Source organism: Salvelinus alpinus, chromosome 23 (assembly GCF_045679555.1).
Source record: "Salvelinus alpinus chromosome 23, SLU_Salpinus.1, whole genome shotgun sequence".
Lineage (NCBI taxonomy): Eukaryota > Metazoa > Chordata > Actinopteri > Salmoniformes > Salmonidae > Salvelinus > Salvelinus alpinus.
In genome coordinates, this window is record NC_092108.1 from 40,938,518 (window position 1) to 40,949,528 (window position 11,011).

Here is an 11,011-nt window from a genome sequence, read left to right on the forward strand (position 1 = left end):
GAAATAAATACATATTAGTTTAGTTGTAAAAACCTTTGGTATGTGTGCATGGAAAGGAGTTTTTGACACACCCACTAATCTGAGACAAGTCTGGGACGCAGCTACCTATACTTGGGCGGGAAGGCAGGCGACAAGTTTATGTCCAAAAAAAGCCCATGTAGGCATTGGGCTTATTTTTTGCCAGGTTTTGGCGAGAGTAACATCTCGCTTCGTATCTTCCTCTCTGACTGAGGTGATTTTACCGGAAATGTCAGGCACCCTTTAATTTTTACGTAATTTCCTGGAGACGTGTCCCGGTTGTTGTAGTTCCTGTGGAGTAAACTGTCATTCCGATGACTGCATTAGTTAGCTAGAAATACTCTGTTGATAATCCATATGTTAGTCTACTCCCTAACCAATGCGCGTCCTCTTCCCATCGAGCTGGTGGCACAGTTCGAGACATTGGACTAACATTACCTGAGTGTTGGGTGCACTGTTCTAGCTAGCTAGTTAGTGAATTTAGCATTATTAACCAACAGATAGCAAGCAACAGAGAGCAAACCAACTTGACAGTAACGTTAGTTAGCTATAAAAGATTTCCCTAGCACACTGTCTATGAGCTAGATAGCTTTCAGCAGTAACGTTACCTACTTCTACACTGCAAATTCCAAGCACAGAGCGGTAAGTACGTGAATTATGTCTTTTTAGTTATCTGAGTATGATGCCGCGTTCAAAATAACTGGGAACTTGGAAATCTCCGATTTCAGTGCGTTCAAGACAACTGGGAACTCGGGGGGAAAAAACGAACTCCGACTGGGAAAATTCGTTTAAACTGTAATCCAACGCGTAATTCCTAGTCGGGAACTCGGGCCTACTTTTTAGGACAGATTTTCCGTCCTGAAGATCACAGACGTCATGATTCGTCCTCATTTTTTTCTCCCGATTTCCCAGTTGTTTTGAAAGCACCATGACTGTTGGGCCCGCACTCCCTCTTTTGCCCGTTCACGTTAGGGCAATAGAGCAGTGTCTCGCGCCTCAGCATAATCGAATCCGCCCACTGATTTAGTTTCCAGAGGGTTGTACCTGTCAGGTACAGCTGGTTACTTACCTGCATACTTTGTTGGCTTGTCAAATCTGAGTCAGAGAAGGAATCTGTCTGCATGGTGACTCATGGCAACCTAAGAGATGAACGACTGTTTGTTAAGACTGTACAGCTGCCCTATGAGGTCACTATCAGCTAAACTAAAGCTTCGTGTGAACTCCTAGCCACCTTTCTCTCTTGTATCACTGACAATCAATTGGTGTAGATCGGTGAGCCTTCCATGGGATCAGTTAGTAGCTAGTGGTTAGTGACTTAACAAGCAATATTTTCCAGTCTACAGACCAGAGACCATATTCTAGCAAAGTGTGTGAGACAGATGAAGGTAACTGCCAAAAAAGGGAACACTAACAGTTCCTTAATAGGGTGTTTAGCCACCAGAACGGCATCAATGTGCCGTGGTATAGAGCAGTGGTCACCAACCAGTAAATCACGATCGACTTGTCGATCTCCAAGGCATTTCTAGTCGATCGCCAAACATTTCTGTAAAAAACTCAACGATGAAGCCTTGCGTTTTCTATTTTTTTTATTAGTCTCGGGCTGTTGGTGGTAGGTGCAGCCAATTCCGCTGCCCTGCGCGCCGGGTAGGCAAGCTGTTGCCATTTCATGTGTCTGAAGGTACAAACTCTGCCTTCCCGGTGGGCCTGGAGAGGAAATCAAGTGCACTATGCTATCGCTGGCCAATCAGATTGCTCAGATGACCGAGTCTGCAGTAACGTAGCAGGCATAAAAGAAAGCTACGGCAAAATGGATACTGGGAGATTTCAAAGTTCTTACTCAGCACTGTCAACACTTTGTATTCAACACCTTTATAACCCATAATGTGAGTTCTTCCTATTTCCACTCAGTGCTACAACAAGCAGTGCAGCAGTAATGAATGAGGAGGAAAGTGTATTGATAGGCTTGAGTTGTTATTATTAGCATCTTGGGTCTCTTATATTGAGGAATATTTCACTTTCTCTGTTCATAGGAGTAACAACATGAATTTGTGCATGAGACAGAAATAATGTGGTGCGACTCGAGTTTCGCCATCACCTGGAAGACGGTGTCCCTTTTTGGTCAGTGTCAGTGGAGGAAAGGGAGAGTGGCGGGATGTTGAGAGGCAGACCCTCAGTCTGTGGCTCTCTCTCTCCGCTGAGACTGACCATCAGATGCAGGCACCATCAGCTCAGTAAAATAAAAAGGAAATTATTTAAATGTATGCTCACTCAGCTGTGCCTCACAAGTAATACAACAATGGATCTATTACCGGTGTGATCATATAGCCTACCTCCAAAATTTGAAATATATATATTTTTAAATGTGCCGAACAACAATGCATTGGCAGGTCAATTCAAGCAAAGCCAGTATGCGGTGATAATGTATTGGGCCTATAGCTTACTGCACAAACCTTCATTGCTACAGAACTGTTTTCAATAGGTTAATGTTGCATAGGCTTACATTTTTTAAGTCGTGTTAATAAAAAATCAGAGCGGTAGATCTCGGCATGTATTTTGACTCAGAAAAGGTTGGTGACCACTAATATAGAGTCTACAAGTGCCTGTAACTCCATTGGAGGGATGCAACACCATTCTACCATGAGAAATTACACAATTTGGTGTTTTGTTGATGGTGGTGCGACACGCTGCCTCAGGCACTGCTCCAGAATCTCCCATGAGTGTTCAATTGAGATCTGGTGACTGACACACACGTTAACACCCCCCTCCTCCCCTTAAAGTCACTGAGATCTCTTTTCTAGCCATGGTAGCAAAAACAATGGGCAACTGGGCATTTTTTATACATGATCCTAAGCATGATGGGATGTTAATCGCTTAATTAACTCTGGGACCACACCTGTGTGGAAGCACCTGCTTTCAATATACTTTGTATCCCTCATTTACTCAAGCGTTTTCTTTATTTTGGCAGTTACACGCACAGAGAGTGACACACACACTTTGCTAGAAGATAATGGTCTGTAGACTGGAATAGAATAATACAAGTAGTCCAAAGTAACTGAATCCGTGGAATACACACACGGTTAAAGAGTTATGGGAACATTGTGTTTAAGCCATTGCAGCTTGGCACCCGCTAACATTACAAATAGCCTATGACTTTTGCAAACTGCATGTGGGGATTTCAATCTAAAAGGATCCATGAGCACCAACATGTGAACTTCATAAGAGCATGTCAAATTGGGTGTCAAATGAAAGATGAGTCTCTTTTCATTAATTAAGGCATATTATATACATTTCTCAATAAGCAAAGGCTTTGATTTCTGGTATAACAGATTGAAAAGGGGTCTTAGAAAACATCTACCAGAAAAAGTCTGGCATCAAAACACAATCATGTTGAAGTAAAGACCCTGCCCACTAATATCATCACATTTTGTTTGAGAAATTATTTGCTTTCTGTACGTTTTTAAGAAACTTTGTCTTGTGCTAATTTTGTTACCAAAAAACCCACATACTGTATCTTTAAGATATTTTATAATTTCTCTCCCTCATGAGGAAGGATAATGAAAGTTCATAAAGTAACAAGTAAAGGTAGACCTACCAATTAGTTTGTGTTTTTACTGATGTCAAGTTTGTTTATTAATTAGTAACAGAATTACTGCAATTTAATTGTCTACTATGGGAAATCAGTCACAAACTGTGGTTGTGACTACTATGATTTCCCATAGTTCACCTTCTACTGTCCTCCCTTCCACTGGCGTACTGTTATGTTCAGCTCATAACTGTTTTTTTTTCTTCCTCTCGTCTGGTGGTCAAAGCAAAACTGAACAGTGTGGACAACCCCTCCCTCCCCTTCTTCCTCTCTCTCTCTGGCGCTCTCTCTCTCTCTCCAGTTCAGTTAATGTCACCTCTCCCGGCTCTTACTGACATCTACCATGACACCTACCCTCTTTCCATTTACTGTAACAAGCAACCTCACCCACTGAGCACCGATCTACACCGGACCTCCATGGAAGTTGAAAAGTAGCTGAAATTTGGTCAGTCCGCCCTGACCGGGCCAAATCTGAACCGATCATAGATGTCTGTTTCACAAGTTTGGACAGTACAATAAAAAAAGTAGAGTACAGTATACTGTACTGAACATACACTGTACTAAACATACAGTGTACTGAACATACAGTATCTACTATGCTGAACATATTTACTGTACTCCTATTCTACTGAGCCGTATTCTGTGCCCTACTGTATACTGAGCTATGCTGTGATGTCCAAACTTGTGAAACATAGACATCTATGATTGTTTCAGATTTGGTCTGGTCGGTACCAACCAAATGTGATCTTGTTTGGAGGCGGAGCTCATTACAATGATAGCCAGTGTCTAGAATAATGTGCAAAATAAGGATATTGCATATTTTTACCTTTTGTGTAGCTATGTAGGATAGTGATAGTCATATCCATAATAATGCATTTCTGTATAGTACATATTAGGGACAAATTATGGAATTCCGTTACCAGATGTAAATCAATTTCAATTTACGAAATATTTGTCATGTCATAGCTGACACCCCATTCTTTCTGCAGACAACTTTGAATCATCATTTGGAGCAGATATTTGGAAAATGTGGTTCCAGATTTTTTTCGCGGGATATTTTACCTTTAATTGCTTTACCAAATTTTGCATCTGCAGTTATTCTGTCTAAATCGTTCGAAGTAGTCCTTGTTAACACAGTTTTATGATTTGTTAAACTTTGAAATCAATGTTTTTTGTTTGGCATACATCTCAAAGTAAAACATCGGAGTGAAAGCGTAATTCCGGTACCATGGAGTATCGCCCTTGATCAAATAGCTACTAATTTCAGACATGACATGCAAATGTCAATCTCTAAAACACCGTTAAACTGTGCCAGTTATCCAAGAAAGGTTGAGCCACAAAGGTATGCAACCACACTGTTGATTGTGAAACTATAGCCTAATACATTCACACCAGCTACCTAATCCAGTAGTACTTTTTGACTAAAGGATATTAAAGCCGACGGTCAAACTTTTTTTTAGCCCTCAATGTTATTGCGAAGGAATTTCCGGAATGAGGCGGGGCAAAGTTATTTCCTTAAAAAAAGGCATTAATAATTTCAACATAAATCCGAGCATTAAACCTGAACAGAGGCAAGTGTCGATTTGAAAGTGTGGGTGATTTTAAATCTAAGTGAATGTGTTCACCGAGAACATGCGCAGGTTATTAGGTAACGGTACCATTCGACGCGGCAGACGCAGAAACCCACCACCTGACCCGCCTGCCTCCGGGTCCTGCTCGTGGATGGATGCCGCCCTGTGGCCAATAATTGAATGGAATTCACCGAAGTAATTCGATGTAGACTCGCTGCAGAGAGACAATTCTATCTCATAATTTGTAAGAAATAAGCCTATGTGACCTTCAGTAGAGTCAAGATGACTTATTTGCACATCCTTGTACTGGTTAATGTTGTTCTTGCATGTAGACAACACATTCTGTTTGAGCGTATCAAAACGGCATGTGATTACGTTTGCTCTCTAAGCAAGATGGTGGTTGGTGTGTGAACACGTGACTTTTGCCCTTTCAGCCTTTGGATGGAAGCCCACAGCTCAAGCCGGTCAATCCTGTCCAGGAAGAGGAGGAGAGATGGATCCAAGGGAGAAGCTGAGGAGGTAGAGCGACCAGGGAAAGTCCCAAGATCCACCGTGGTGAGTGAGGAAGAGGCTTTGTGGGTCTGTGTGTGTGCAGACTTTGTTTATGGGGAGTTGCTATGTGTTGGGTAAGAGAGGCAAGTGAGTCGTATGATTCGTATGAAGGAAAACCTCATTGTAATAACGTGTGTTCCTACACTAGGGTTTAAAAGATCCCGCCTCCTTTGCTGATGAGCTGGAGTCGGCTGAGGACACTCCATACCTGCGAGTCAGCATGGAGGAGGCCAAGAGGGGAACTCCATGTGAGTCGCGCGCACACTCAGTCTTATACTCACTCAAAAACAACCTCTTATTCACTCACCCCAAATGTACCGTTCTGAAAATGTATAGAACAGGGGTATTCAACTATTACCCCACGAGGTCGGGAGCCTGCTGGTTTTCTGTTCTCAGTGGTGTAAAGTATTCAAGTAGTACTTTTAAGTAGTTTTTTGGGGAATCTGTACTTTACTATTCATATTTTTGACTACTTTTACTTCACTACATTCCTAAAGAAAATGATGTACATTTTACTCCATACATTTTCCCTGACAATATTCAAATTAACAGACTTATCAAGAGAACATCCCTGGTCATCCCTACTGCCTCTGATCTGGCGGACTCACAAAACACATGCTTCGTTTGTAAATTATGTCTTGAGTCTTGGAGCGTGCTCCTGGCTATCCGTAAATACATTTAAATAAAAAAATGGTGCCATCAGGTTTTGCTTTTACTTTTACTACTTACTTTTACTTTTGATACTTAAGTATATTTGAGCAATTACATTTAATTTTGATACAAGTATATTTAAAATCAAATACTTTGTCTTTTACTCAAGTAGGATTACACTGGGTGACTTTCACCTCTACTTGAGTAATTTCCTATTAAGGTACTTTTTCCTCCGTCTGTTCTGCTTGATAATTAATTGCACACACCTGGTCTCCCAGGTCTAAATCAGTCCCTGATTAGAGGGGAACAATGAAAAAAATGTAGTGGAACTGGCTTCGAGGTCCAGACTCAAGTTGAGTTTGAGGGGTATAGAATGTTGCGCTAATGAAGTGACTTGTGATTGGCTGTCATCACCAGAACATCCCTCCTTTCTCCCACAGTTCATAGGCCAGTGCGGGTCTATGCAGATGGCATATTTGATGTGTTCCACTCAGGCCACGCCCGGGCCCTCATGCAGGCCAAGGGCCTCTTCCCCAACACATACCTCATCGTGGGCGGTGAGTGTCTCACTCTGGCTGTGTGCGTGTCAACCTTTCCTCTTAACATGTCACTGTCTGTCCATTTGGTTCTTCAGCAGAATTTTTTTTAACCGATAATTAACTTTACATAGATGGTGCTTAATTAAGTACTAGGACTAATTGTGTATTCGATTTCCCTGAACCTCTGTGCTTCTCTTCATCCCGTCTCAGTGTGTAGTGACGACCTGACGCACAAGTTCAAGGGGTTCACAGTGATGAACGAGGACGAGCGCTACGATGCAGTCAGCCACTGCCGCTACGTGGACGAGGTCGTCAGGAACGCGCCCTGGACGCTTACGCCCGAATTCCTCGCCAAGCACCGAGTGAGTGAGCACGAGAGAGGGAAAGAAAGTTAGAGGGATGGGGGGGGAGAATGGAAAGCAATGACATGCTGATTGGTCTGAGAGTATGTACACTGACCAAAAATATATTATGCAACAATTTCAATGATTTTAGGCCCTAATCTATGGATTTCACATGACTGGAAATACAGATTATGTATCTGTTTGTCACAGATACATAAAAGGTAGGGGCGTGGATCAGAACACCAGTCAGTATCTGGTGTGACCACCATTTGCCTCCCAAACATGCTCAATGGGTTACATGTCTGGTGAGTATGCAGGCCGAGGAAGAACTGGGACATTTTCAGCTTCCAGGAATTGTGTACAGCTCCTTAGGACATGGGGCCATGCATTATCATGCTGAAAAATGAGGTGATGGCGGCAGATGACTGGCACGACAATGGCCCTCAGGATCTCGTCACGGTATCTCTGTGCATTCAAATTGCCATCGATTAAAATGCAATTGTGTTCGTTGTCCGCAGCTTATACCTGCAAGTACCATAACCCCACCACCACGATGGACAAACAACTCGCCCACACGACACCATACACACTGTCTGCCAGGTACAATTGAAACCGGGATTCATCCGTGAAGAGCACACTTCTCCAACGTGCCAGTGGCCATTGAAGGTGAGCATTTGCCCACTGAAGTCGGTTTCGACACCAAACTGCAGTCAGGTCAAGACCCTGGTGAGGACAACGAGCACGCAGATGAGCTTCTCTGAGACGGTTTATGACCGTTTGTACAGAAATTCTTTGGTTGTGCAAACCCACAGTTTCATCAGCTATCCGGGTGGCTCGTCTCAGACTATCCTGCAGGTGAAGAAGCTGGATGTCTGGTCTGCAGTTGAGGCCGGTTGGACGTACTGCCAAATTCTCTAAAACAACATTGGAGGTGGGCTATGGTAGAGAAACTAACATTCAACTCTGGCCACAGCTAGCTCTGGTGGACATTCCTGCGGTCAGCATGCCAGATGCACGCTCCCTCAAGTTGAGACGTCTGTGGCATTGTGACAAAACCGCACATTCTAGGGCCTTTTGTCCCCAGCACAAGGTGCACCTGTGTAATGATCATGTTTAATCAGCTTCTTCATATGCCTCACCAGTCAGGTGGATGGATTATCTTGGCAAAGGCTCACTAACAGAGATGTAAACATTTGTGCACAAAATTTGAGAAGCCTTTTTGTGCGTATGGAAAATTTCGGAGATCTTTTTATTTTAGCTCATGAAACCAACACTTTAACTGTGGTTTATATTTTGTCTGTGTATATTTGTGTGTGACGTCATCCATCTCTCATTCACCCCGATAACCCACCAGATCGACTTTGTTGCCCATGACGACATCCCATATACATCAGCAGGCCAGGATGACGTTTACAAGCACATCAAGGAGGCGGGTGGGTACCATGACAACCAGTAGGAATGACAAACATGAACGTCCTGGTACCATGTGTCTGTCACGATGACCCCTTTGACCCCTTGTGCCTACAGGCATGTTTGCGCCCACCCAGCGGACGGAGGGCATCTCCACCTCGGACATCATCACACGCATCGTCCGCGACTACGACGTGTACGTGAGACGCAACCTGCAACGCGGCTACACTGCAAAAGAGCTCAACGTCAGCTTCATAAATGTGCGTTAACACTTCATGTTGCTATCATTTTTATTAGTTGTGATGATCATGTGATAACTATTGCTAGTTATGACTCAAAAGTTGAGGTAGCCATCGGTCTATTTGTCAGAGGACAGTAGAAGCAGAATTAATTTAAGTAGTTGAATGAAAGCTGCTAAGACATTTTTACTAGTCTAGTGCAGCCTTGCTCGCCACGGTCTGGATTTGACACTGTGCCCCTGTCTTTCAGGAGAAGAAGTACCACCTGCAGGAGCGTGTGGACAAGGTGAAGAGGAAGGTGCGTGACGTGGAGGAGAAGAGTAAAGAGTTTGTGCAGAAGGTGGAGAACAAGAGCATCGACCTCATCCAGAAGTGGGAGGAGAAGTCCCGGGAGTTCATCGGCAACTTTCTGCAGATGTTCGGCCCCGAGGGAGCACTGGTGAGAACTTCTGTTCTCTCTCTGTGTGGTGTAAAGTAGACTGGTGTATTTTGTGGCAATCCTAATTTCCTGCTCTGGGCAATAATATAGTGATGTGTGGTTTTCCATGGAAGATTTGTATCGTGCTATAGATCAGTGTGCACGGCCTAACATGGATTTATTTGTTCTATAGCCTAAGAACAACCAATGAACTTGTAATGTTGACTGACATGCCACCTTTCTCTGTAGAAGCACATGTTGAAGGAGGGCAGGGGCCGGATGCTGCAGGCCATCAGCCCAAGACAGAGTCCCAGCAGCAGTCCCACCCGTGAGCGCTCTCCCTCCCCCGTCTTCCGCATGCCCTTCTTAAACAAGGTCGTGGCCTCACCCCACCACAGTGCTGCACGGGGATACACCGTCAGTGAGGATGATGACGAGTCTGACGAAGGTTAGGGCTCACATTTCTCGCGTTTGTTAATCCTGCTCTTCGGTCCATCGACAGTATCAGCGTTCAAGCCCCTCCAACCAATCATCAGTATAGCGTTGTCCCTCACGTCTTTTTTTCAATTTCATATGTACTGTACCACATCAGTCAGAGGGGGGTTAATGCACAATTAGTTTGACAGCTGATGTTGCATTTCTCACCGATTAGGAACATTTAGATGCATGCTTCCAACTCAGGATGTTATAACCTTAGTGGGAAATTCAGTTTTGTCTTCTATAAGTTGAGGGGTGTTTGGTACACTGTTGCATTCCTCTACAGATGATCTGAGAGTATGATATATAGTAACCATCAGTCCCTTGAGGATTCCCCCTCGGAGTGTTTGCTTCTGTGAGTGTGTAAACTGCTAGCTTGTGTAAGCAACTCAATGTCCTCCATCCATGGACTCAGCTTGACCTTTTTGCACATTATAATACTAATAGTTGGTTTCGATGGTCTGAGTCGAGGTCAGTCTTTGGACAGAGGTTTTCAAAGCATAGTGCCCAGCATTTAACTAGAGAACTGATTTTGTTCAGTAGGGCTCAAGAACCTGTTTTCAGGAGGTTTTAGCTGAAGCCAAACAATTGTGTGCAATAACGAGACCTAATTTTTAAAAATGATTACATACGTAATACAATTTTATCCCTTTTACATATCTCCCTCCTGTAGTTGGGATCACTTGATTTTGGCTGTTAACCCAACCCTTGCTAGTCTGTGGCAGCAAAGCAGGTGGTTTTAAGCATATCATAACTATGTTGGATTGTCTATACAGTGTAAGGGATGATATGATCCATCATTTGACATTTTACTGGACTGATTATTTGGGATTTGAATAAATCCATTAAAATACTGCTTCTCATTAGGGCATGTCTATATATATAATCTATCTTTTGGTAGCAAGAGTTGTCTGATATGTAAGAAGCCAGTACTAACCTTCTGTCAGATACAAAATGTACATTGTTTTAAACATTTTACTGTTTGGGTTGAGTTTGTTTAGCTCCTGAATGTGCAGGCATGAGATACCAGGGAACATGTCAATGGAATAAAAAAAATAAAAAAACTTCAACCATAACCTTGTGGACTTTGTCGATTTAAATCCTGTTCTCAAATCGAACAGTAATCGCCGCCACCAGGTTGTCAACAGGCGGCAGAAACTTCAAGGGAATGTTTGCATACATTATGGAAAAGACAGATGCAGCACTTAA

At 43.2% G+C, this 11,011-nt stretch overlaps 1 protein-coding gene across 4 annotated transcripts; it reads left to right on the forward strand.

Moving 5' to 3' along the window:
- Positions 1–272: 272 nt before the first annotated feature.
- On the forward strand, positions 273–9,927 carry LOC139551009 (choline-phosphate cytidylyltransferase A-like). Of its 4 annotated transcripts, XM_071362339.1 has the most exons (10): positions 273–660; positions 3,903–4,046; positions 5,607–5,727; positions 5,873–5,972; positions 6,816–6,932; positions 7,125–7,276; positions 8,613–8,691; positions 8,786–8,928; positions 9,158–9,346; positions 9,575–9,927. In XM_071362339.1, the coding sequence occupies exons 3-10, from the start codon at positions 5,614–5,616 to the stop codon at positions 9,776–9,778; spliced, it is 1,098 nt and encodes a 365-aa protein (XP_071218440.1). In that variant the 5' UTR covers positions 273–660; positions 3,903–4,046; positions 5,607–5,613; the 3' UTR covers positions 9,779–9,927. The 4 variants fall into 4 exon arrangements, with proteins under 4 accessions (XP_071218440.1, XP_071218439.1, XP_071218438.1 ...); XM_071362338.1 differs by lacking the exon at positions 3,903–4,046 and having other exon boundaries at positions 296–660; XM_071362337.1 differs by lacking the exons at positions 273–660; positions 3,903–4,046 and adding an exon at positions 4,589–4,943.
- Positions 9,928–11,011: the final 1,084 nt, after the last annotated feature.

Coding starts and splice junctions, on each gene's coding strand:
- LOC139551009 (XM_071362337.1), top strand. CDS start 4,876: ATGCAAATGTCAATCTCTAAAACACCGTTAAACTGTGCCAGTTATCCA. Junction 4,944..5,606: donor AGAAAGGTTGAGCCACAAAG/GTATGCAACCAC, acceptor TTGCCCTTTCAG/CCTTTGGATGGAAGCCCACA. Junction 9,347..9,574: donor TCGGCCCCGAGGGAGCACTG/GTGAGAACTTCT, acceptor CTTTCTCTGTAG/AAGCACATGTTGAAGGAGGG.